At 44.7% G+C, this 27,561-nt stretch overlaps 1 protein-coding gene across 4 annotated transcripts in view; it reads right to left on the reverse strand.

Annotated features, from left to right (window-relative positions):
- Nucleotides 1-1,040: 1,040 nt before the first annotated feature.
- Nucleotides 1,041-27,561, reverse strand: part of SYK (spleen associated tyrosine kinase) — a 95,211-nt gene continuing 68,690 nt past the window's right edge. For all 4 annotated transcript variants that reach the window (XM_007969722.3, XM_007969717.3, XM_007969719.3 and 1 more), the window contains 7 exons: nt 24,721-24,808; nt 24,164-24,341; nt 21,222-21,431; nt 20,054-20,243; nt 10,831-10,971; nt 10,073-10,185; nt 1,041-3,339 (listed from right to left, as the gene is read on the reverse strand). In XM_007969722.3, coding sequence (XP_007967913.1) covers nt 3,267-3,339; nt 10,073-10,185; nt 10,831-10,971; nt 20,054-20,243; nt 21,222-21,431; nt 24,164-24,341; nt 24,721-24,808 — 993 coding nt within the window. In that variant the 3' untranslated portion in view covers nt 1,041-3,266. The remainder of the gene's footprint in view (nt 3,340-10,072; nt 10,186-10,830; nt 10,972-20,053; nt 20,244-21,221; nt 21,432-24,163; nt 24,342-24,720; nt 24,809-27,561) is intronic.

Genomic DNA, 27,561 nt, shown 5'->3' on the forward strand with positions numbered 1-27,561 from the left:
GTGTGCCTGTCTCTGCATGTGTATGTTTATGTGTGCATGTGGGTACAAGTGTGTGTACATGTACATGTGTGCACACGTGTGACTGTATGTGCACATTTGTGCATGTGCTTGTGTGTGGATGCATGTGTGCACATGTGTGTTTGTGCCCATGCACATGTGTATGTATGTGTGTATATACATGTATGCATTAACATATATGCATGCATGCATATGTACACGTGTGCATGCCTTTTGTGCATGCATGCATGTGTGCAGGTATATGTGTATGTGTACATGTCTGTGCATGTGTGTAACCTCCTTAGAATAGGCAGAGATTGGGGCTTTCTTTGTCTACCCCAGTTTCCTTTAGGCTGTCTTCATAGAGAAAGGAATAGCTCAAAACCCACAACCTTGCTTTGCCCTGATGGGGGAATTCTGGGTCTCCTCAGTCTGTCTTTTATTAGGCAGGCCATGGGCTGTCAGGCCCTTGCTGGGTAGATGCTCTGCTCATGAATAAAAGATAGAGGCAGGGAAGGACAGGGCCCCTCTCTGATGGGCCTCCCCCTTCTGTGTGGTAGAATCTCACAGACAACTTTGAGTGGCCTGTGCACATCCACCTTTTTTTTTTTTTTTTTTTTTTGAGATAGGATCTTGCTCTGTCACCCGGACTGGAGTGCGGTGGTGCAATCACAGCTCATTTCAGCCTCGACCTCCCAGGCTCAAGCTGTCCTCCTGCCCCAGCCTCCCAAGTAGCTGGGACTACAGGTGCATACCACCACACCTGGCTAATGTTTTGATTTCTGCAGAGATAAAGTCTTACTATGTTGTCCAGGCTGGTCTCAAACTCCTGGGCTCAAGAGATCCTCCTGTTTGGGCCTCCCAAAGTGTTGGGATTATAGGCGTGAGCCACTGCACCTGACCCACACATTCATTTTCTTAGGACATGGCAGGGACTTAATGTTTTAGAAAACATTTAGCTACCCTTTGACAATGCTGCTTGACACTATTTGACAGTGTGACTTACTATATCCTAATAACTTCCATGAAAATCATCACAAAGCTAAATTTAGTTTTTTATTAAAAATCACAGTTTTAAAAAATGTCCAGTGACACAATGTAGCTCTTCTGAAATGAATGGAAAACATGACACACTGCTAACCAGTGGAGGGAGTTCTTTGCAGGGCTGGGAGGCCTGACAATGCAGCTGTTGCCTCTGCAAGTGGAAATCCAGGCCAACTTGCAGTCATTGGACTGATGTCCAAGGGCAATCACCATCCAGCAACTACAGGCAGGGCTGGGTGATAGGGAGTATGGGAGAAGGACATGCTCAGATGAAAACATGCATGCAACGATTTTCACCACTGAACGCACTGTTTTCTGTGACAGAAACACTCAGCTCTGCTAGGGTACAAGATATTCACGGCCCCAGGAGCCAATGTGATGCCTCTGGGGCAGTCTGTCCATGATGCTCCTTTGTTCCCTGCTAAAGAAGCACCATAAGGTGAAAGGCACCTTACCTTATGGAGTGAGCCCAGACCCCAGGGAAAAGCTTGGGTAGAACAATCCAAGGGGCAGCCTGAGTATGAGAATCCAGCCCAAGCTAGCTGCTCTGGAAGCTCTAGAAGCCTGGAGGCCTTTCCCAGCTTCCCAAATGTAGCCCTTTTCACATGACCAATCCTTCAATTCAGTTGCCTTTCTCTATTTGCCCTTCTTAGTGGCTGCAGGGGAGAGGATAATTATTCCTGACCACAGGACACGTTTTCACTAGAAAAGACTTCCTCGTGCTGGCCACAGTGGGAATTCTGCACACAGGTGCCTGCTTCACCAAGCGGACAGGCTCAGGAGATTGTCCAGGGACAAGGAGACCCGGCTGGACCTCTGCAAGGAGGTGAGGCCCCTGCCCTCCTCTTGCCCCATCACATTCTGGATGTTTGGCATCCCGAGGCTCCTGGGAGGGGAGAAGTGCTGAGAAAGAGGCCAAAAATCACACAGAAAGAAGACAGAAAACTGTACACACTTCCTACGTAGGTGCCACCATATTCCTACGAGCATGGGGCCTGTGTTAAAGACTCCCTGTGGAAGTTACAGAAGGAAGCCACCAGGAGTTCAGCCTCACAGCCTCTTTCTCAGATGCGGTCGCCACTTTACCAAACCTGGCACATCCAACCACTCCTTTCATAAGTCAAGGATTAGTTAAGACCAGAAAATAATTCTCTGGTCTTGTATCTTCACCTCAAACTCACACTCCAAAAGGCCTATTTGTGGTGAGGCTCAGGGTCTTTGGCTTGTTATGAATGAACACTTCCTTTGGAAACTCTTTAGGTGGCTTTGATCCCTGTACTGTCCCCCATTCCAGACACAGAAAGCAACAGGGCATTCTGGCAGCACCCTCTCTGTGGAGGAGAGGAAGGTGTGGACCATGTTCAGGGGAAGGCAGCCCGAAGCTGTCCTCAGTGAGACGCCGGGGGCTGGGCCTCTTGCCCCTGCTCTGCAGCCTCCATGCAGGGCTTTATTTACCAGTCACCAGGTCTTCAAGACAGTCTGCGGGAGAGAGGATTTCGGAGGGAAAGCCAGCCAAGCCAATTCATTCAAATGGCCCCCTTTTATCACAAACATTAAGTCTTCCATCTCATAACAGAGACAGTAAAAGCAGTATCCAGGCTTTTTTTTTTTTTTTCTTTCCTTAACTGGCTACATGCTTAGAAACTGCACTGGTCAAACCTGATTTTCTTTTTAAAGCCTCAAAACACTTTTATTGTCATGAAAGCTTTTCAGTGACCAGGGATCAGTCTCATGGGCTGTCACAGCCATGCCGCAGAAGCAGCCAAATTCCTCTGCCTTTGCCTTCCCTTCAGGAGTCACATGCTAAGGCATCCTTGGGCATTCGGAAAAGGCCGCTTGGGGTGTGAGTGCTCTAGGCCACTCTGCAATGCCCCTGGGCACAATGAGTAACAAATGCACTCCAGGACCCAGAGAAGGGGAAAGACACGAAAGGGATTTGGAAACAGATTGTAAAAATAACCTGTATGAAAATCACACAGACAAGAAAACAAACAAATCCATCTAGCCCCTGGGATCCTGCCATCCGTCTTCTCTCCCAGCACTGCCTGTGCTTTGTGAAGGGTGAGTCCTGGGACAGGCTTTGGGTGACGCGTCACGGGCGTGTTCCATCCAAGGCTGGCTCTCCCAACTGGCAGAGGGAGGTGGCTGACAATCGATTCCTCTGGATACATTTTCCTGTGATTGCTTTTGTGATCAAAGACAGCCACCGACAGGTATGGGAGCGGTTAGTTCACCACGTCATAGTAGTAATTGCGCAGCCGCAGTTCCACTGCTGCGAATCCGGGCCTGTTCTCCACACTGGAACGGGAAGAGATGCATTCTTGTTTGTCAATGTGCTTGTGAAAAAATGCTGATCACAAGCGGGGCCTCTGCAGGCTGAGTACCAGTGGTGCTGCTCCCTGGTGGCTGACTCTAGGGCCTGCAGCTCACAGTGTGGTCCCTGTGCCCCCTGCCCCAGGGTGACCAGAAGGCTGTCAGAAAGTGTCCACCTACTGCAGACCTAAATAATTCATATCTGTACTTTAACAAGACCTCCAGGTGATTCACGTCCACCTTAAAGCAGGAGACTTTTTGCATTAGAACTGGGAGTGTTTTAGCCCCAGGTTCAGATATGCGGCACACAATATGCTTCTGTGCCACAGGCAGCACAAAGAGGCTGTCTCGCTGTGATTTTAGCAAAACAGGTGTCTGAAAATACTCGGCACATGTACTGCGGATCTAGTCAACATCTGACTCGTAATCTTGTTAAGAGAAGAAATACGAACATAGCTTTAATTCTCCCTTTCCACGCTCTAATCGATGGCTCTGGATTTTCTGAAAATGGGCTGTTGATACGGGCTCTTATGAAAACTCAAAACATGTCATGGCAGAAGCAAAGACCTGGGGCTTCTCTGTGATCCACCTTAATATAGCCAGTCCTTACTGCCACTGCTGGCCAGGGAGGCACTGATGTCAGTGAACCACGGGCAATAGCGTTAACAGTTCGCAGTCTCTAAACAAACATTTACAGACACTTCTGTTTACTCTCACACAGACATCTTTACAGATCAGTTGGAAGCAAGTACTAAAACCCCGATAATCGATCCTCACTTAGAAGTTATTTTTCTTATTTTGCAAGATTTCTGGATATATTACAAGTGGGTGAAGTTGAAATATAATAAGTGAAAAAATGAAATAGAATGTGAGGTTAAATTGTATGAAACCGTCCACGTTCAGCCATTTTGACCTCTGTCAATGGCAATTTCATATGGTTCAATGTCGACACAAGAGAACGGCCATAGAAAGTGCATCAGGACCAAGACTCACTCATCATTTTAAGAGCAGAGTGGCTTCTACAAATCAAAATGGGTAGCTTTGTCAAATGGCATCAAAATACATAGTTTCACTTATAGCTTTCAATAGCGAGCAGAATGATAGAACTGCTGGAATTGATCAGTGTGGTCAGCCATCTGTGGTCATGTCTGGGGACACGGGCCTCCCACGGTGTCACTGAGAGGGGCCTTGTCTCTGGCCACCAAGTGTGTTGCAGGATGGGATGTGGTGGCCAAGCCTCTGGTACAGGAGCATGCGTCCACCCAGAGGGACAGCCTCTATCTTGCTCCTAAACTTCTACAGTCAAAGAGAACATACTTTAGCATCTTTGCAAAACAGGGGGCTCTGCTCCAACTGTGGGGATCCAAATGGTACAAAGAGCACCTTTGGATCTTGCTCTGGGGGTTCATCTGCCCAGCAGCCAAGCACCAAACAAATAAAGGGAAACAGGAATACAGACTCATCCTCAGGAAAAACACCTGCTCAGGTCTCCTAGGAAATCTCTCCTGTACATCCATGGGAGATGCTGCCTCCAGGAAGCCGGGACACAGCTGTGCTTCAGCAGCAGGAGGGTGATGCATGGCCCTTGCGTGCCCAGCTTCCTGCCCTGCCCTCGCCTGCCACTCTGCTTTCAGGCCAGAGTGCAGTTTCTGCTCTGCCCCTCATGCCCAGTGACCCTCCTCCTCTCCCCTCATCCCTATACCCAACCTTGCTTCTTAGCCTGCACGTCTCAGCTGCAATCCCTAAAGGTGGCCTATTTGGAGCCCCTATTGGATGTGTGACCCTTCCCTCCCCATAATTTTCTGTTCTCTTTTAAAGTTTCCAGTGTGTGATTTTATATAAAGAGATATACGGTCTTCATCCTGGGTTCCTGGCACAGAGCTCCTAAAACCCGTGGAATTTCCTGATTGTTGGGCTGAAAGCAGCATCTTTTGTTACTCATAATAAACCCCCTTTAACCATACCCAGGTTTGTGCTAATGAGACTGCTTCTCTCCCTCCTTCCCTCTTTCTCTCCCTTCATCTACCTCCCTCCCGCTCGCTCTGTCTGTCTCTATAGATCACCTTGGAGAGGGTGGCTGTTTACAACTGAGGAAAAAATGAAAAAACAAAGCAAAACAAAGCAAAACCAAACAAAACAGAAAATATACTAGGACCACCTGTAGTCCCTTCATTGAATCCACCACATTCTAGAAGCTCCAATATGCTTCTGTGCTACAGGCAACTCTGAGAAACCACTTCAACACGAGAGGGCTTTAAAAACCCCATACACACACGTGATGTCCTCCAGGCCCCTGGGCCCTCCTTGCTTTGGTTTCTCACTGGAGTCATCCCTTTCCTAAGACACACCATAGGACACGCTTATTTTTAGCTTATTATTTATTGCCTGTCTGCTGCAGTCCCAACTATGAGGTCTGATAAGGACAGGGTCTGAGGCTTGTGAGGCTTACATCTGGGGCGGCAGCCTGCACAGCATGAGCTCCGGCAGTGGCCACCGACCCTGTGAATGACCCAGGGCTCTCAGAGGATGTGCCGCTCAGAGGAAAGCTGGCTGAGGCTGTGCAGGGAGCCAGGGCAGATCTCACCAAGGTCCTGGGAATTCATGCTGTATCTTGGGCTTACTGATCTTTAAACAGGAATTGGAGCCGCGTCTCGAGCCTCCCTGACTCTCAGAGAAACTGGAGAGCCCAGGAATTTTCTCCATTCGGCAGAGGCCCCCACTGGAGGCCTCTGTTTTACAGGATCAAGAGCACCAACTTCTCTCCATTTGCAAGGGCTTTCCCCACGGGTGTCTTCAGTCACCCCAAGCACGACTTGGCTCTGGAAACACTGCAATGGAAGGCTTCCTGACTGAGTCCTGCTTTCTAAGGGCCAGTGTTTCCTTCTCGGCTTTCACGCTGCCTTCCTGAGTGGCCTGCATGGGGCGGACTCTAATGTGTTTCCTCTTTGAAAAGCCAGAGGAGGAAGGAGTGAAGCACGGGCCGTTCCAAAATATGCCAGATTGGGGTATCGATTATTTTGAGTTGAAAATATTGGATAAATTGTAGTTTCGGAAAGGACAAGCTGACCCGTCTCTTTGTGTCTGCAGCAAGCCATAAAGATTCCTCTGGGAAGGAGATCCTCCTTGTAGCAAGATGAGAAAATGGCCCTTATCATCAGAGACTGGGCACTGGAGCTGCAATGGGCCTGAGTAAACATATTTAACAAAGTATCCCTTATCTTCCACTGGTTTTACACCATCCTCATATCTCCGAGTGCCTTCTCTAGAAAATTTACTCCTAGCCAGATTTGTCCTGTCGTTTCTTCTTAAATGTATGGTTCTTTGTCTAAAAGGTATAAAAGCATCTTGCTTTGGCCACTTCTTTAGACTTCACTCTCTTGTGAGTCTCCCCATAAACATGTAAAACTAATAAAATTGGTATGCTTTTCTTTTATTAATCTGCCTGGTATCAATTTGGTTTCTAGGTCCAGCTGAAGAGCCCGCTAAGACTAAAAAGGGGTTGGAGGTAATCTCTGGCTCTCTTACAGTGGTGAGTGAGGGATGCTGTCTGCCTTCTCAGGGCTCTGTCATTGAGGCTGGGAAGTCCCTTTGAATTCCCTCCAGGACCACACCCTGGAACTGATGACAAGGTCTGTGGTGAGGGACCCGGGACCCCTGCACCTTCTGGAGGGCCTCGAGCAATAGCCCCGGTTACCAGGACCAGCCCTTGGCACTTCTGAGTTCTCCTTGTGGCCCTGCTTCAAGGAATGTTTTTCTTTTTTTTCATTCAACTGCACCTCATTGAATTTCTTATGTTGAGACAAAGTGATACGGAGCTAGAAAGAAATTATGTAGGCATATAGAGTGGGTGACAGAGTCCTCTGTAAGGTTTCCTTGTAATAAAAAGCAGCCCCTAAATCATGTCTTTTTCTAACAAAAAGCAGCCTGAAAAATCAAGCTGCAAGCATAGATAAGCAAGCTAAAAGCTCGCATAGGTAAATGCTGGAAGCTGTGTCGATAGAAAAGGGACACCTGGAGGTCAGGGATATTCAACATGGAGGTTCCCTCTTCCACTTTCCTTGTTGCCAAGTGTGCAGTAAAAAAGCAGGCAAAGGCTGGGCGCAGTGTCTCACACCTGTAATCGCAGCACTTTGGGAGGCCGAGGTGGGCGCACCATGAGGTCAGGAGATCCAGACCATCCTGGAGCCGAGACTGCGCCACTGCACTCCAGCCTGGGCGACAGAGCAAGACTCTGTCTCAGAAAAAAAAAAAAAAAAAGGCAGGCAACATGGCACTGGCCAAGTAGAGACCTCATCTGCATAATAAAAGTTAGGGTGGGGCGACCAGTTTCTTTCCATGTTATGTAAATGACCCACCTGGTCCAACCAATCTTTGGGCCCTATGTAAATCAGGCTCAAGTTGGTCTATAAAACCCTGTGTATTTCCACAGGAACCTGAAGAACCACTTGGCAGCCCTTATCTGTCTGCAGGAGAGAGAGCTTTTTTCTTTTCTCTTGCCTATTAAACCTCTGCTCTTAAACTCACTTCTTGGGTGTCTGCATCTTCGATTTGCTTGGCGTGAGGCAACGAACTCAGGTATTACCGCAGACAAATACAGCTGCTTCAAAAGTTTCTGAACATCTCCCCACCTCCCCCAACCCTGTTTGAGGTCACTACTAGGAACCCTGTAACCTTCAGAAATGTCACTTTGTTGGGAAATAAATCAAAGTCTGATAAAGAGCTACGATTTCTAATCTGGGGCATGGGCCATCGTCATGATTTCCCTTTGACTGGGGCTTGTGCCCGGGAGCTGACTCCTCCAAGCCTGCAGCGCTCACGGAAACGCACCACTGCAGAGCGGACTGGGGTGGGAACCAAAAGGGGAAAGACACCGCCTGCCTGGGAACCTCACTCAGGTTCCATCTTAAATCTCTAGGCGGGAAAATACGTTTAGAAAGAATGCTCTCTTAAGGAGACTGTTTACTGCTCTACTTCGCTGTAATTCTGGTGAATATCCAGTGAGTATCACATAGACTGCTTTTCCTCCCCGGCCTCCCCCTGGTGGACCATTCCGGAAATAACAGTGCCCACTGTTAGTGTGTCCATGGAGGACAGAGGTGGGCCCAGCAGCCCCCATCCTGATTCCTTGAGTCACAAGAATGCACCATGGCCCAAAGGGTGTTCAGCAGCCTCACACTGCAGCCACGTGGGAGCCAAGTGGGAGGTGGTGCCCCCTGGCTGCAGCACCTAGCCCTCTCCCCACCCACCTTTCACTCTGCACTGTAAAACACACACCACAAAGAAGAATCGACAGAAATACATAGATCAGCATCAATGTTAAATGCAAAAACTCCCCACTGCGAGTTCATTTTTAATTCCAAGTTTTTGCATTTGTATCACAATGATTTAAACTCTACCCTCCTCACCCTCCTACAGGAAGGGAAGCCTTGCAGCAGGACCAAAGAACACTACCAGCAAAGGGCCACAGGCTGCCACGTGCCCAAGGGCTGCCCTCCCCAGGGTCCAGTGCTGCCAGTGCCTACCTGCCAATGGTTCTGACAATTCTGGTTTGGGCACTGGGAGAATTAAGCCAAGACTTAGGAATAAACATCCTCCTAAATCCATGAATAACACTTCCCTCTTGCTGACACTTAGCTCTCCCTGTAGCACTAACACTTGGGGTTGGAGAAGATGCTGCAGGGCCCAGGCCGGGCCCCTCTCCTGAGCCACGGCAGCAGCAGGGGCAGGGTAGCAACTACCCACAGTTTGCCTGCTGCCTTTGTGGCTGCGCCCTGGGTGGTTTCTAGATGGAGAATGAGATTATTTCCCCATCACTCACAATTGTGGTAGAGTGATACTCCCAGGGTAGGGAGGGGAGGTCTCGGAACCCCAGGTGGCATCGGCAGCATTTGAAATAGCCCTCATCTTTCAGAGGCTCTGGCAATGTCAGCTGTATCTGAGGGCAAACCTGATTCCACAAAGCATCAAATCCATGGCCAGGATTTGTGATGTCCTCCTGATCACAAACCACGTCGATTCTAAGCTGCATGGGCTCTGTGTGCACACACAGTTCAGTACCAGGGAGCTGGAGATGGCAGCTTGGGGTCACCATGCTACGCACGCACAAGCAGGCTGCTGAGCCTGGCAAAGCTGTACTCCTAGTTTTCAGTGACAATGCATTTTCCTTCCCTGCTCAGCTGCTCTGAGCATCACCTGAGAATAATGCCAGGTGTACTTTACAAGCATAACAGCACCTGGGATCCACTAAGCGAGACATATGATGGCAGTCAGGGTGGACTGAGGCCACCACTTCAAGGACGAGGTAGATTCTAGGGAAGTGCAACCTTAGCCAATCCATTTGTGAGCTGGCCAGAGTCCCAGGTCATCCCTCACTGCTCATGGCCATCAGGGAGTCAGGAAAGTATAACATCCCCTACCGAGTACTGCTACCATCCTCTATATGCCAGAAACGGCATCCAGCCCCAAACTCTTACAAACACCTTTTTAGTTTGACTGCCCTTGCCCCATATCTCCACCATTATCGACGTTTAAATCTGGACACTTGGGTTAGAGTCCCTGTCTAAACTTAAAGCAGGACCAGCCCCCACCATTGCTTGTTTAGAAAGGGGGCACATTCCTGATTCATGAAAAGGTGAACTTTATGCTTGTTTCAGACGCCCAGCCATTTCACCTGTCTCCAGAGCATTTAAATACGTCGCAGACAGTGTTAGGTACTCACTCGTACGTCCAGCACAGGTTCATGAGATCGTACATCTCTCTTGGACATCCTGCAGGGCACCCCATCCGCTCTCCTTTCTCTAACATAGCGGTGACTTCACTTCCTTTCATCCCCTACAACATGCAAGATATGCATAAGCTTTTTTTTTTTTTTTTTTTAAAAAGGTGTTAGCCAAACAAAACAAAACCGCCACTCCAAGACATGGAGGAGTACACATTGTATGATTTCAATTATATGAAGTATCAAAACAGGAGCACTTAATCTGTGATGCGGGAGTCAGATGGGTCAGCCGCGGGGAAGGCTGTGTGTGCAGAGGAAACGGCCTCTGGGGTTCTGTTCTTCATCTGGGGGCTGATTTCACGGGTATGTTTCATTTGTGGAAAAACCACTGTGCCGCATGCTAAGAGTTGTGCCCTTTTTGGTATATATGTTTTAATTAAAAGATCTAAAAAATGTAACTAAGATACTGTAAATAGTCATTATTTCTATTTCAACTCTAATGAATAATGAGCTGGGTTGTATTTTGTGTATATTTACGTGCGTTGACACACAATGGGAAAAGCACACTCTTCAGCGAGCATCACATATTTCGTCCTCAGTTTGGAATAGACTGAGGGCACATTAACTGCTTACTGGTAAAAGATAATGAGAGACTCAGAGAGGTGCTCAGATTTTAGGGTTTTCAGGTTCCTGTAAAGACAGTCTGGTGCTTATCTGTTCTAACGGCCCCACAGTGAGAAAATGAAAGAGTGGCTCACTCGATATGGCTTCTGCCCATAGGAGAATGCTTCCCACATCAACACTCCAAAGCTCCAGACATCGCTTTTGCTGGAGAACTTGTAGTAGTTGATGCATTCCGGAGCGTACCACTTGACAGGCCACTTTCCATGGGTCTGGGCCTAAAAGCAAAGCAGAGGGAGAAATTCCATTAAGAATAAAATTGTGGGCTGGGCGCAGTGGTTCATGCCGGTAATCCCAGCACTTTGGGAGGCTGAGGAGAGCAGATCACTTGAGATCGGGAGCTCAAGACCAGCCTGGCCAACATGGCGAAACCCCGTCTCTACTAAAAATACAAACATTAGCCAGGTGTGGTGGTGGGTGCCTGTAATCCCAGCTACTTGGGAGGCTGAGGCAGGAGAATTGCTTGAACCCAGAAGGCGGAGGTTACAGTGATCTGAGATCACACCACTGCACTGCAGCCTGGGTAACAGAATGAGAGACTCCATCTCAAAAAAAAAAAAAAAGAAAGAAAGAAAAGCATAAAATTGTGTACACTCATGTTCATAGCAGCATTATTCCCAATAGTCAAAACATGAAAGTAACTCAAGTGTCCTTCAGCAGATGAGTGGATACACAAAACACCCTCTATATAGACAACGGAATAGTATTCAGCCTTCAAAAGGAAGGAAATTCACTACAATATGCATGAGCCTGGAGGACATTATGCTGAGTGAAATTGAGACAGGAGAATAGGGCCTGGAGGCAGGGAACCTAAGGACTTCCTAGAACTAAATCGAATGGAAACACTTCAGATATGACAGGAAATATCCTCTTCATTTACACAGGGTGTACACTCAGTAAATGACTTTGTAAGGTTACTTCATCCTCTTCATTTACATAGGGTGTACACCAAGTAAATAACTTTGTAACTTCACTTTAGCCTCTTCATTTACATAGAGTGTACCCCAAGTAACCAGTGAACACCTCTAGAGGGTATTTAAACCCCAGAAAACTCTGTAACTGAGCTCTAGAACCCCTATGCTCAGGCTCGCTCCCACCCTGTGGAGTGTACTTTTGTTTTCAATAAATCTCTGCTTTTGTGGCTTCATTGTTTCCTTGCTGTTGGTGCATTTTGTCCAGTTCTTCGTACAAGATGCCAAGAAGCTGGACACCCTCCACCCATAACAAAATAAGCCAGTCACCAAAGGACAAATACTGTATGGTTCTGGTGAGGTACCAAGAGTAGCTAAACTCATACAGACAGAAAGTACAATGCTGGTTGCCAGGGTCTAGTAGGGAGGGAGAATGGGGAGTCGGTGTTTGATGGGGACAGTTTCCGTTTTGCAAGATGAAAAGAGTTCTGGATATTGGTTGTACAACAACATGAATGTACCTAACACTGCTAAACTGTACACATAAAAAAATGATTAAGCTGATAAATTTCATGTTACATGTATTTTATCACAACTTTAACAAAGAATAAAATCCTGAGCCACAAAATACTGTGTGTACGTGTGTGTGTGTGTGTGTCTGTATGTTTAGTCTGAATTTTAAAGATACTATTAAATCTTAAAAGCTTTAAAATTATTTAAAAATTTTAAAAAATATATATTTAATATATTTATTTATATTATTTAATATATTATTTATATTATTTATTTAATATATTAAATATAAAATCTTTGCATCTTTTAGTCTTCTCCTCTCATCTTTTCTTTTGGTCACACACAGCTTCATGGGGAATGTAGATGGCAACAGACAAGTCAAGTCTGAATATTGCTTTATGGTTATGATCTGAGAAATACTGGGCCGTTCATAAGTATATTTAAGTACTAACGTGCGTATGTCCACAGTTTTAAGCCAATTTCAATTATTTCTTTTTAAAATTTTTTTAATTGATACAAAATATTTTACATATTTATGGGGTACATGTATTTGTTACATGCATGGAATGTGTAATGACCAAGTCAGGGTATTTGGGATGTCTAGCACCTTGAGTACTTACCATTTCTATGTGTTGGGAGCATTTCAAGCCCTCTCTTCTAGCAACTTTGAAATATACAATATAATGTTGCTAACTATAGTCACGCCACTCTGCTCTCAAATATTGGAGTTCATTTGTTCTGTCTAATTGTATGTTTGCACCCATTAACCAACCTCTTTCATCTCCACTCCCATCCGTACACCCTTCCTAGCCTCTGGTATCTATCCTATTCCTTATCTCCATGAAATCTCACTTTTTTTAAGCTTCCACACATGGGTGAGAACGTGTGGCATCTGTGTTTCTATACTTGGCTTATGCCATCTAACATAATGACCTCCAGTTCCATCCATGTTGCAGTAAATGACATAATTTCATTCTTTTTCAGGCCAAATAGTATTCCATTGTGTGTGTGTGTGTGTGTGTTATCTATATATACACATATATATGTATGTGTGTGTTTATATATGTGTATGTATGTGTGTATATATACACATATGTGTATATATACACACATATATGTATATACATATACATACATACACACACACACACACATATATATATACACACCATTTTCTTTACCCATTCATCCACTGATGGCCACTTATGTTGATTCCATATCTTTGCTATTGTCAATAGTTCTATGATAAGCACATGAGTGTATGTATCCCTTTGATACAAGTTTATTTGCCTTGGGATAAATACTCAATAGTAGGATTGCTGGATCATATGGTAATTCTATGTGTAGTTTTTTTTTTTGTTGTTTTTTTTTTGAGATGGAGTCTAGCTCTGTCACCCAGGCTGTAGCACAGTGGCGTGATCTTGGCTCACTGCAAGCTCCGCCTCCCAGATTCACGCCATTCTCCTGCCTCCGCATCCCAAGTAGCTGCGACTACAGGACCACCACCATGCCCGGCTAAGTTTTTGTATTTTTAGTAGAGACAGGGATTCATTGTGTTAGCTGGGATAGTCTCGATCTTCTGATCTCATGATCCACCCACCTTGGCCTCTCAAAGTGCTGGGATTACAGGCGTGAGCCACTGTGGCTGGCTTGTTTTTGTTTTGAGAAGTCTCTCTACTATTTTCCATAGTGACTATACCAATTTATATTCCCACAAATAGTTCCCCTTTTTCCTGCATCTTTGCCAGCATTTTTTAAAAAATATTTTTAATATAGCCATTCTAGCTATGATAAGATGGTATCTCACTGTGTTTGTAATTTGCACTTTCCTGCTATTTGGTGATATTGAGCATTTTTTCATATACGTGTTGGCCATTCGTATATCCTCTTTTGAGAAATGTCTATCTATGTTCTTAGCCCACTACTTAACAGGATTATTTGTATGTTTGGTTTACCAGTGAGTTTTATACTTTTGTGCATTTTTATGATGGTAAATATTGTCCTTTTACTTCCACGTTTAGGATTCATTTGAGTACTTCTTCTAGGATTAGTCTAGTGGTGATGAATTCCCTCAGTGTTTGCTTACCTGGGAAAGGCTTTATTTTTCCTTTATTTATGAAGGATAGTTTTGCTGGACCTGGTCTCCTTGGGTGGCAGTACTTTTTTTTCAGCACTTTGAAAATGTTATCCCCTTCTCTCCTGGACTGTAAGGTGTCTGCTGAGAAGTCCACTGTTAGTCTAATGGTGGTTCCTTTATGGGTGATTAGAAGCTTTTCTTTTGCTGTTTTTAGTATATTTGCTTTTGCTTTGACTTTAAGTGGTTTGATTGTAACGTGCTGTGGAGAAGATGATTTTGTATTGTATCTGTTTGGGGAACTTTGGGCCTCCTGTATCTGGATGTCTAGGTTTGTTGTTAGATTTGGGAACTTTTGATCTAATATTTCATTAAATAGGATTTTCTCTTCACCTTTGGGAATATTGATGATTTGAATATTCAGTTGCTTTGCACTGCCCCATATATCATGAAGGGTTTGCTCATTCTTTTTTATTCACCCTCTAGAGGTGTTCACTGGTTACTTGCGGTACACTCTATGTAATGAAGAGGCTAAAGTGAAGTTACAAAGTTATTTACTTGGTGTACACCCTATGTAAATGAAGAGGATGAAGTAACGTTACAAAGTCATTTACTGAGTGTACGCCCTGTGTAAATGAAGGATATTTCCTGTCATATCTGAAGTGTTTCCATTCGATTTAGTTCTAGGAAGTCTTTAGGTTCCCTGCCTCCAGGCCCTATTCTCCTGTCTCAATTTCACTCAGCATAATGTCCTCCAGGCTCATGCATATTGTAGTGAATTCCCTTCCTTTTGAAGGCTGAATACTATTCCGTTGTCTATATAGAGGGTATTTAAACCCCAGAAAACTCTGTAACTGAGCTCTAGAACCCCTATGCTCAGGCCTGCTCCCACCCTGTGGAGTGTACTTTTGTTTTCAATACATCCCTGCTTTTGTGGCTTCATTGTTTCCTTGCTGTGTTTGTGCGTTTCGTCCAGTTCTTTTTTATTCTTTTCTTTTTATTTTTGTCTGAATAGATTGTTTCAAAAGATCTGTCTTCAAGTTCTGAGATTCTTTATTTTGCCTGACCTAGTCTATTGGTGAAGTTTGGGATGTATTTTTTATTGCATTCAATGAATCTTTCGTTCCAGAATTTCTGTTGGTTCTTTTAAAAAGAACCAAACCCAGGGAGGGGTGGTCTCTAGGTTGCCAGGAGTGGCTGCCCTGAAGGCCTGCCACCAGAAAGGGTAGGGCCACTGTCAATAGGTGCAGAGTAGGCAGGTAGCTGTGGGATATGCAGTCTCCTTGAGCCTTGGTCTCATAGCAGCCCTCAGCAGTGGTGGTGGGATTTGCTTTTGTGGTAGGTGAAAGTGCCTGGCCTCTCTTCTCCCTGTGTGGCCCGGCAGTGGCAGCATCAGCCCTGGCCCAGGGAAAGACACAGACCTTTGGAAGCTTGGCTCTCAGAATGGCGCTGGCTATGGGCCTGCTCCTGGGGAGGCTGGGGCCATTCTCAGGGGGAGCAGTGTAGGCAGGCAGCTACAGGGGGTGGGATTTGCTTGTGTCTCAGTCCCACAGCAGCCTGCAGCAGCAGGGGGATCTGTCCCTGGGGTGTGTGGCGGTGTCCACTCTCCTCTCTGTCCTTGGCCTGGTGGTGGCAGCATCAGCAATAGTCCCAGGGCAAGATGCAATCCTTTGGGGGCTTGGTTCTCAGCATGGCACCAAACTGCAGCAACTCAGAGCTTGGAAGCCTGTGGGACTCAGTGTGAGTTCCCTCTATGGAGCAATGCCTCTGTGTGATCCCTAGGCAGCTCCCTGTGGCAGTCTTAAGGCCCACGTGAGTCGAGGGATTCTCCTGTCGCTAGGACTGTAGAAGTCCTTGGCTGGAATGTGGAGCCCTGGGGATCTCTCACTTACGCTTTCCCCACATCCGGAAGCTTCTTCCAGCTCCCCAGTCATTCCTGGCCAAGCAGGCTGCCTCGTTTCCCTCTGCTTTGCTTTTCATGCTTCCTGTCGCTCCTCGGTTGCATCCGTGTTCTCTCTTAGATCACATATTGGAAGTGTGAATGTGTACGTGTTATTTTGGTCCCTCTCCACGGAGGAGCATATACTAGTTGCATTTAGTTGTCCACCTTGATCAGTTCTCCTCCCAGGTCAATTATTTTAGCATACACTATTTGCTAGCATCATTAAAAAATGATCTAAGCTTTCTAATATCCTAATTTTAAAAAGCAAGTGATAGTACAGAGGTCAAAACTGTATAGCAAAACCCTCTCTGCTGGGTCTGGGATTCGGGGACACACAGCAGAGTCTTGTTATCTTCTGCTGATGTCACCTGTGTGAGGTCTCATTGCGGTGGAGGGAGAGACATGATTTCAGCGAAAACTGATTTCATGGCACTATGGTGGATCACAAGGAGACATTCGGGACATCAGTCTGGAGACCATAAGGTGCCCTGGCATTTCTCTTCCAAATGACACGACTGATTATACTTCTGTTTCCATCACCTTGTGTGCTATTTTGAAATGTTGATCTTACAAGTCATGAACAATACAGCCATGTGTGTTATTTCAAGTTTCTTCTGAATTCTGAACGGATGAAAAAAGTAAACCTTTGGCAAATCCTAAATGCAATGAAAGTTAGCCTCTCTCCAGAATAACCTAGATACATGCATACATAGGTACTATTTACTTTTTTCTGGTCAACAAACTAGGGGCATATTCTTTTCGCACTGTACTTTTAAATTTTTCTGTCTAACCATGTATAGTAGACATATTTCTAGGTCAGCACATGCAAATGAAGTCACTTTTAAAAGCGCTGCGTTGTGAGCTTGCTGTGAATCTGCTATGACTGACTGGACCAAACTCTGTGCAGCAGCTGTCAGGCGGTTTCCAGATTTTTGCTACGGCAGCCCGTGCTAGAGTGCACATTACCAGATGTGTGTGTTTGCTCCCCGAAGGAGCTGCTGGATCAAAGAGCACTTGTGTTTTCAGTCATGATGCTGCACAAATCCACACTGCCACACATTGTTCCCTGAGTGCCAGAGTTCGTTTGCTTCCACAGCTAGAACTTTTCTTTGATCTTGTTTCACTTTTTATTCTTTTTTTTGAGACAGAGTCTCACTCTGTTGGCCAGGCTAAAGTGCAGTGGTACAATCTCAGCTCACTGCAACCTCTGCCTCCCGGGCTCAAGGAATTCTCCTGCCTCAGCCTCCAGAGTAGCTGGGATTACAGGTGTGCGCCACCACGTTCAGCTAATTTTTGTATTTTTAGTAGAGACGGGTTTTCACCATGTTGTCCAGGCTGGTCTTGATCTCCTGACCTCAGGTAATCCGCCCGCCTCAGCCTCCCAAAGTGCTGGGATTACAGGTGTGAGCCACCATTCCCAGCCCACTTTTTATTCTTTTCCATGTCACTTTGCTTTTTTTTCATAAAGAAATCCTCCACTACCCTGTCTTTTCAGTAGTTTGGTCTGTTTTTGCTGCTTCCAACATGGCTTTCATTTCTGTAGTGGCTTTTTTTCTTCATTGATTGTCCAAAGACAACTTTGGTTTACTTTTTAGTTTACTTTAGTTTACTTTCTAATGGTATGCTGTTTAATATCTATGGCGGTTTTAGAATTGGCCCCATATTCTTTGACTCTTTGACGCTTCTCCTCACAAAGGTGGTTCTATCTATCCCATCCTTTGAAGCTGGCGGCCTTGGTTGCTCTGACCAACAGAATCAGGAGGTGGAAGTGACCCTGAGGCAGTTTCTGGGCCCGGCCTTATAGGCCTGGCAGCCCCTACTTCCTGCCTCTTGGGTAACTGCTCTCAGCCTGCAGCTGCCACGCTGTGAGGAAGCCCAAGGGCCCCAAGGAGAGGCTGTGTGCAGGCGAGCTGGCTGACAGCCCCACAGAGGTCTCCAGCACGGGCCGTGTCTAACCAGCTGCTCATGGCTGAGTAGTGTGAGTGAGCAGAGTGGAAACGGTCCTCCTGTCCCTCAGGCCACCGTACAACCCCCTGTTGTGAGCAGACACACTAAAGCCTGCCCACCCAGCCCTGCCCACACAGCAGGATGGCAAGGAAACCAACACCTGGTGGTGTTTTTGGCACTAAGTTTCAGGTGATTTGTTACACAGCAGTGGATAAGGTGACCAGCATTCATGTTTCATCTTCTCTATCTCATCTGTGTCCCTGTTTCAGACAGGCTGTCTTCTTCTGTCTAATGATCATGATGAGATACATCCAGCTTTACAACAGGCTTCTTTCTCCAGCATGTCCCATGCTGCTCATCCTAGGCTGCTGTCTCCCTTGCTCCGTTTCCCTGCTGTCTCTATCCAGGCCCATGTTGATGCCCTTCTCACAGTGGCTCACCGCTGAAGGGGTTTCCTTCTGGGAAGCTACTATATGAAGAATGGGGCGAGGAGGGCCAGCCTGAGCCCTGCTATACTCTCGCCTGGCCTTTTCGCTCAAGATGGTGGAGTCTGCCTGCCTGCCTAAGAGCTTGGCTCTTGTGGCTCACCCTTCATGCAGTCCCTTTGGTGGCTGAGGTCCACCGTTCCCCATCACCTACTGGTCCATGGACTGCGTCTTAGGGAAAGGTGAGCGGGCGGGTATTGTCACTTAGGGTGGAGTCTCTGACCACTGCAGGGCATGAAACTCAGGACCCCATCTGCCATCCACTAGGTAGATTTTCAGGGTCTACCATCTATTTCTGAGCACGTGGACTTCACCAGAGACCAGCAGAGTTGTCAACCTGCCCTCGGCACCCTCTTTGACTCAGCGGGACCCAATCCCATCACATTTTCCAGCTGGTCAACACAGACCCTAGGTATACACCATGGATGAGTTAATATGAAGATGGAGCTTTCTTATCTTTTCTTCTTTTGGTTGTTATTGGTTCATTTGAGGGTTCAGAGAGGGGTCAAGTCATATTAGCAAGGGGATTGGTCACTGTGAAATTATTTTTTAGGAGGTCTAAGCCTGCACCCAGAACTAGTTTCTACTTTATGTTTTGCTGAAGTTCACCCTTAATTCTTGATAATCTCTGCCTCACCAAACTAAGGGGCATAGGTTTCTTTTAGCTTCAGTCACATAACTATCTAGATCTCTTCTTTCCAGCACTGCATTTATTTTTTGACACTTCAACTCCTCAGGATACCAGTTAAGCCAATAGAACAATTTCTACATATGTAGTAGACATACACAGATGATGAGTTTATTTGATAAATCTTCACTTCCTAACTTTTACACGTGTAGATAGGTGTTCATTAGAAGGTTATTTTGGAATAGCTCCAAGCTGCGATACTGGAGCTCCAAGTTGCAATACTGGAGCTCCAAGCTGCAATGGCTCCATGCTGTGGAACAGTGTTCCACCAGATGTTATGAAATGTCCTATCAGAAAAGCATATCATGGATGAATCTGGTTTGAGAGATGCAATGCAGCAAAACCCTCTACTGAGATTTGTAATGTTGAGTAGCATGAAAAGGGCTTTGGGGAAATCCTGCAAGAATCAAGCTGTCCAATCCAAACTTTTGAAATCACCTTAATGAAGGAATCCCATTCTTCTTTTTTCAAAACAAATCATCACTTAATACCTCGATTCCTGATCATTCCATGAAACATAATTTAGAATATACTACATTGAGTAAATCTCAAGGTGTGATATATTATTTTTATTTTTTAAACAGTGAAATCAAAGATTATAAGAACATTTCTTACATAGTTATTTTTTAAGTAGCAAAATTGCTTTTTGAAGCCATACCAATAGTAAAATAAAGAAAATATACATTTACCTTGTATTTTTTACCACTGGCTGCTCTGAATATTAGCTAAGTTGTACTTACCTTGTAGTAGTTTTCATCAGCACGCAGTGCTTTGGAAAGTCCGAAATCACTGATCTTGGCATAATGTTGAGTAACCAGCAACACATTTCTTGCGGCCAGATCTCTGTGCACAAAATTGCATTCCTCCAGATACTTCATGCCCATGGAAACCTGATGAACCAGTTCTATGATGTTCTTATCCTTGACATGTCTGAAAGTCACAATGATCTCATCAGCTATAACAGACAGTGACCCATTTCACAACAAACAACCACGCTCCTCATGCAGGCAGTAGGTGAATCTACTCCTTCCGTCTTCTTAAACAACAAAACTCACAAGTGGTGACAAATAACTTTGTTAGCATATAGCACTTCAGGACTGAATGCCATATTCTCCTGGTGTTCAATGGGATTGAGTTTACTGGCATGCTTGGAATTGCAAGACAAGCAGTATAACAGAGTGGTGAGGCCTGGTTCACAGACAGCCAGGCACCACCTTAAATCCTTGTTCCAGTATTGCACAGGTCACAGAACTAACCCTGAGTCTCAGTTTCTCACCTATAAAGGGTAAGAACACCTCCCTTCCATGGAGACTAAAGAGACAATCTAAGTACAAACATAGCACAGCAAACAAGGCAAGCTCCTCAGTAGCCATCATTCTGTCTTACTCTAAGTGAGTTTCCTCATCTCAACAACAGCTTTAGATGAGAACACGATTACTCCCTTGATGGATGTAATCAATTAGCAGCAACTGATATTTTCAGAAGTCATTACTCATGAGAACATAAGGTCAGCCAAACAGATAAGACATAACTGTCACCTCTTAGAAAAGCACTTATTTTAAATGTTTCTTTAAAAAGAACGTGTTCTTCCCAGTGAGAAAGGAGATTCCCTGTCAAGATATTCTGAGGCTGAGTCTATCACTAGGCCAAGACTGAATGAGTACAGAAAGAAAAGAAAGACAAAACTGTCGAATGAGTTCTTCTCTGAACAACTAGAGCTAACAGAGCTGAATCCAAAGACTGTATCTCCCTCTGTCCCTCTGTCAAGGTCCCTGAGTATGGACCAATAAGGGAAGGCACAGGAGGGTGGGAAGGCTTCCCACGGAAATCAGGCTGCTCAGCCCATCCAGTGGTGGGCCCTGTCCCTTAGGGGATAGCTTCCAGACCTGTGGGGGCACCTGATAATACCTGTTCTGCTGCAAATACTTATTGAGGGGACCAAGTTCTGCCATCTCCATAACCAGCATCCAGGACTCGGCCTCGCATATCCCGATCATGCGCACGATGTACGGGTTGTCCAGCTGCTGCATGACATTTGCTTCTGCTAACAACTCATCTTTAAGAGCGGGGTCATTGGCCTCATTTTTCAGAATTTTCACAGCCACTGTTTTCACAACTCTGCAAGAGAAATTATAACACACAAGAAACTTTCCGAAATGCCTCACTTCTAGATAATCTTCTCCTGTGAAGCATAATCCCCACATGGAAACAGTCTCATGGAAATACCTGCCACAGAGTGACAATATGTCTTCAGAAGCCTGTAATGGATGGCTGGCCTTCCAACCTACATTCCCTAATTTTATAGACAATGAGAGTAATGCCCCATTACTAAAAAAAAATGGTGGGGGCTGGGCATGGTGGCTCATGCCGATAATCCCAACACTTTGGGAGGTTGAAGGGGGAGGATTGCTTGAGGCCAGAAGTTCAAGATCAGCCTGGGCAACATAGTGAGACCCCATCTCTAAAAAAAATCATCTAGATGTGACAGTGCAAGCCTGTAGTCCCAGCTGCTTAGGAGGCTGAGGTGGAAGAATCACTTGGACTCAGGAGTTCAAGGCTGCAGTGAGCTTCTTGCCACTTCACTCTAGCCTGGGTGACAGAGGGAAACCCTGTTTCTAAAAAATAAAATAAAATAAAAAGAACGGTGAACAACAGTACTGAAGAATGTCCCAACCAAGCAAAAACCCTAAACTGTAAAATATTTAAATAACTTGTAAATAAACCTCACCAACAATGACATGCACGAATTCCTGTAACATCTTGGGATTCACCATCTCAGATTATGTGTAATGAACATGAATATAAAGTGCCTTTCATAAACGTTGAAAGTGAATTTCTAGGTGCAGAATTTAGAAGGATACATTTAAATGTAATGCACTGAAAAGGTAAACAACCGTCCTGAGAGAGGCTGAAGAAGACCTAGTAAATGCGGGGATGGGCTGTGTTTGTAGATTGAAAGACTCACTATCGTTAAGCCATCATTTTGCAACGTTGACCGAGAGAGCCTCTCTTCTCCCCAAACTCTCTAGTTGAAATTATGTCCAGTCATGTCTATGTTAATTCACAAATTTAAGCAGAGAATAAAGATCACAACCTTTCACAAACTGAAAAAGCTTATGACTAATACAGAAACATTTTTGTTCATTGTACAAAATGACTGTGTTATACAAACATATTTTAAAATAAGTATCACAACAAATTTTGATTGTGTGTATATATGTGCTTATGTATATACTTTTGATGTATACATATGTATGTTTGTGTGTATACGTACATACATGTATGTGTATCTGTGTGTGTATATATGTATATATGTACATACACACAGATGCACATGCACAAAAACAAATGGAAGGGACAGACTGGAAAGTAAGCATTTCTCCTTTCTCTCTCTCTCTCTCTCTTTCTTTTTCGAGACAGAGTTTTACTCTTGTTGCCCAGGCTGGAGTTCAATGGTGTGATCTTGGCTCACTACAACCTCTTCCTCCCAGGTTCAAGTGATTCTCCTGTCTCAGCCTCCTGAGTAGTTGGGACTACAGGTGTGCACCACCACACCCTGCTAACTTTTTGTATTTTTAGTAGAGACAAGGTTTTACCATGTTGGCCAGGCTGGTTTCGAATTCCAGACCTCAGGTGATTCACCTGCCTTGGACTCCTAAAGTGCTGGGATTACAGGTGTGAGCCATGGCACCTGGCCGGAAAGCATGCATGTCTGTGTATACTTTTGTCTATATTTTTAACCTATTTGAATCATATAAATTACCTACTCATAAAATTGTTTTTTTACAAAAATTCCTTAAATTTGAAATACTATGAAGCTACTAAATCCAACCACATTCATATTGGTATCATACCAATTCAAAGAGAGGGTGTGTTTCAAAGGACTTTAGAAACCAGTATTTTTACTTGTATATTCCATGTTGGATACTTTCTAAAGACCAAAAAAAATACAAAGATATTTTAGAAATTTAGCAATTTTAACTGTTGTATAATATGTATTGTTATTTGAAATCATAGGATAAAGCCAATAAATAATTATACTAATCATATTTGGAATCAATAATTTTCACAGTAAGAAAAATGAGACATAACTATAAAGTTAAAGAAAATAAATGTAAACACTGTATTGTTATAATGGAATGATTTTCTTTTAATTAAGTAATATGTGTGTGTACAACTAAAGATCTAAAAATATATACTACAAGGTTAATCAACAGCAGTGTTTAGTTAACAGTAGTAGTGTTGGGATGGTATTATACAAATATGACGTTTTTCTTCTTTTCTTTTTCTTTTTGAGACAGGGCCTTGCTTTGTCACTGAAGTTGGAGTGCAGTGACGCAACCATGGCTCACTGCAGCCTTGACCTCCTGACCTCTTGAGCAGCTGGAACTATAGGTGTGCACTCTCATGCCTGGCTAATCTTTTAATGTGTGTGCGTTTTTTTTTTTTGTTTGTTTTTTTGTTTTTTTTTGTAGAGACAGGGTCTTGCAATGTTTCCCAGGCTGGTCTCAAACTCTGGGTCTCAAACAATCCTTCTACCCCAGCCTCCCAAATTGCTAAGATTACAGGCATGAGCCACCACACCAGAGATTGATGTTTTTATTTTCTTATATTTCCGCTTGTTTCTATTTCCTAATTTTCCATAAGGTGCATGTACTTTTAGGTCGGTGCAAAAGTAATTGCAGTTTTTGCCATTAAAGGCTTTCATTATAATAGTACCAGAAATGAACAAGAAAGATAGGATTAATAAAAAAAGGGTTTAGTCATGCCAGGTTACATTTTGTTATTCTCAGTCGTGTCTAGAACCTGAGCTCATGTGAGGGTGAGACCTGTGGAGCATAGCGACTTACTTTTTCATTTGATAGTAGCCCTTTTTCACAGTTCCAAAATTACCAGAGCCCAGTTCTTTGTCTTCCAGTGTCAGTAGATTTCGGTCCAGGTAAACTTCCTTGGGCCTGATCTCCTCAGGGTCCGCATAGGGGCTCTCATACACCTCTGTGTCCATGGGTAGGGCTTCTCTCTGGGGGCCTGCAAGGCAGTCAAGAAACATACAACCGGGAGCTGGACCCCACATCAGGATTCATCCTTCCAAGAACATGATTTTCATGGGAGTGTGAACTCAGAGTAGCATCAGTGTTGCAAGGGATGAGAAATTCTGAAGAGCGGCAGGGACGTTTCCAACGTCGCTGGGTGAGGGAGGTGGGAAAGACCATTTCATTCAATAGCACCACTACCGCTCATGGGCATGTGGTGCCTGCTGCCTGCCACCAGATGTGAGTGTCTCCGTGGCTAACTGTGGCTGTATTGAAATCACGGACGTGGGGTGGATTCGTGAACCAACTCTACAAACTTACAAGTGACCACGTGCTTTGCTCTGTGAATGTCCTTGAATGAAAGCAAGTCTCACCTTTTTCTGCAGCCCAGGGTGCAACTTCTGGCTCATACGGATTGAATGACACGGTACTCTCTGGCCGGTTCCCTTGGGCAGGGGAGGGCTAAAGTACATAAAGGACAACAGGTCATTTTTCTTCATCCATACAACTGTTAAATTGATCTGCATAATTATTTTTATTTTCCAATAATCACAGTTTAACTTTTGCAGGAAAGACAAAGGAAAGAATTAAGAAAAACAGGGAGGAAAATAAGGCTGATCTCATTCTTCGGGCAATTATTTGGATCTTGCAAGGGCTAAAGCAAGCTTGTGGTGCTACAACTCAAGGGATCTTGTGAGATGTTCAGAGGGTGTGGTGAGAGTCAACTCCACTGGCCTGGATAGAGCTGCTTGCCCACTCACCCCCTGGCACATCCTATTCCCACCTACCAAAGGTCACTGATGATGTGCATGTTCATCTTGGATGCATTTTCCTCCTTTAACCCGTGCTCTTCAATTTCATATTACACGGACATTATTTAAAGAGGAAAATGCATCCTCATCAGCTGCTCCCATCTACTTCCCAACTCCAAAGCACGTATGTTTTCCTAGTCTCCGCCCAAGTCTTTATCTTCAGTGGAGATGCAGCAGCATTGAGGGGGATGGCAGAGGGTGGCACTGGTCAGTGACTACAGGTCCCAAGGGAGGGCCAGTTGCTGCCACCTAGGCCAGCAACGCTCTTGAGGCCACGGCTGCTTCTGGAAATCAGTACCCCTGTGAGAGGGGGGCTCCTCTTTGTGCAGCTGAAGGAAGGCAATTCTTCCTGATGCCCACAGCAGGTAATAGAGGCATACCTGAGACAAAGTTATGCAGTCTGTTAACAGCAACCTTCCCTATTATTTGATCCACATCAGTTTATATCATGAAACAACTGGGTGGAGGGAAATCTACTCATTATCCTAAGGACTTTCCCTTTTGAAAGTCTCTGTCTTGAGTTTTCCTGACCCACCCTTTTTTCCAAATTAAAACAAGATTCTTGCTACTAAGTTTAATTCACAGGAGAACCATGATTCAGATGCTTTTTTTTTTTTTTTTTTTTTCAGTGTGAGTTGAGTCACAATTCTATGTATCGATTGACCTCTTCAGTGCCCAAACACTGGCCACGAAGAAATGAGATACTGCCAGATTTTGGAGAAAGTTAAAGAAACAGAGACATTAAGCTTAACACGACAGTCACTTATCTCATGGTACACACTAAATCCTCATGTGCCTTATTAATATTACAAGGCCAGAAACCAAAAGCAGAATAATGAGGTCACAATGCACCACTACCGCCACTCAGCCATTGTTTCCAAACACCCAGACTTTCTTCTTTCACGCGGTCTGCTGAGTACTGCAGAGGCAGGCATTGCTCACCATGGCCCAAGCCCATTGACGAGGCTAAAGGACATCTGGTCTTATCTGTAAAAATGATGTTGACGGGATCCATTTTCTCACAGACTATCTCAGTATTCTTACTGAACTGATTAACAGAAGTAACTATGATACATCAGAATAAAAATAGAATATAAGTTCAAGGTGGGGGAGACATTTATTCACCGCACTGGGGACTGTGCCACATCCACAAGGACACTCAATAAAAATGTGTTGAACAAACACACGAATGAATGGATGGGCGAATGAATGAAAATAACTTCTAAAAACTAGAAGATGTGAAGTATAAACTAATGTGCTTTAAAAATTAGCTCTCTCTCAAGCCTTTATGCTAATGAAGAGAAATAAGAATGAATAATTCCAAATGACAGTCTATTTTTTTTTAAACATTTACATATGATTACAGGACTGTGCTGTGTTTCACTTCTGATTTGTAATACAATTACCCTGCCTCTGGAAAGCTGGGTGAGGGAGGTGGGAAAGACCATTTCATTCAATAGCACCACCACCACTCATGGGCACGTGGTGCCTGCTGCCTGCCACTAGATGTGAGTGTCTCCATGGCTAACTGTGGCTGCATTGAAATCACGGACGTGGGGTGGATTCGGGAACCAACTCTACAAACTTACAAGTGACCACGCGCTTCGCTCTGTGAATGTCCTTGAATGAAAGCAAGTCTCACCTTTTTCTGCAGCCCAGGGTGCAGTTTCTGAGTGACAGAAACTGGGTGATTCCCTAGGCTTTCCAGCCTTCTTTTTTGCCCAGTTCTCTCCCCCTCCCGCAACCAATTCTAGGCTGAAAATAGGTTGTCTTTTTTTTTTTTTTTTTTTTTTTAAGCCTCTTTAAGGGTTAACATTTACTGTCATTTCAACTCCTTTGATTTTCCTTGCAGGCAGGCACATTCTGAGATCCAAAGACAAAACTTGAACAGACATGGCATTAAAGGATGTCCTCAGACTAGCCATCACAGGCTATGAGAGGGAGCATCACCCCTTCTTGACATAAGACCTCCTGTCCCTCCCACTGAAGGCATTATCCTGGGGTTGCAGTCTCTCTACACTCACAGAATGTTCTCCAGACCAGGAGGACTTCCAAATGGCTTGTTCCAATTAAACCAGAATGCAATTCCCTGACATACGAATCCCGCGGGGAAGAATTTTACAACAGAGATGGGGTTGTCAAAATATGCTGAAAGGGATACTAAGGTGTCAGGAATGAGTAAGAATTAGTGGCGATGGACACAGAGAATCTAAACCCCTGGGCATGAATAATTTATACCCTCACTAGCAGCGTGTTGTTCAGCCCTAGTCTATCTTGGCTTATGGATAGGGAAAGAGATGGGAGATCTTCCTTGCAAGTTAGAACTCCATGTTTATAGCCAAGGAAGCTTGGGGCTTCATTTCCATGCTGCCCAGCACAGACCACTATGTGATGATGAGCCTT

This window comes from Chlorocebus sabaeus, chromosome 12 (assembly GCF_047675955.1).
Source record: "Chlorocebus sabaeus isolate Y175 chromosome 12, mChlSab1.0.hap1, whole genome shotgun sequence".
Taxonomy (NCBI): Eukaryota; Metazoa; Chordata; class Mammalia; order Primates; family Cercopithecidae; genus Chlorocebus; species Chlorocebus sabaeus.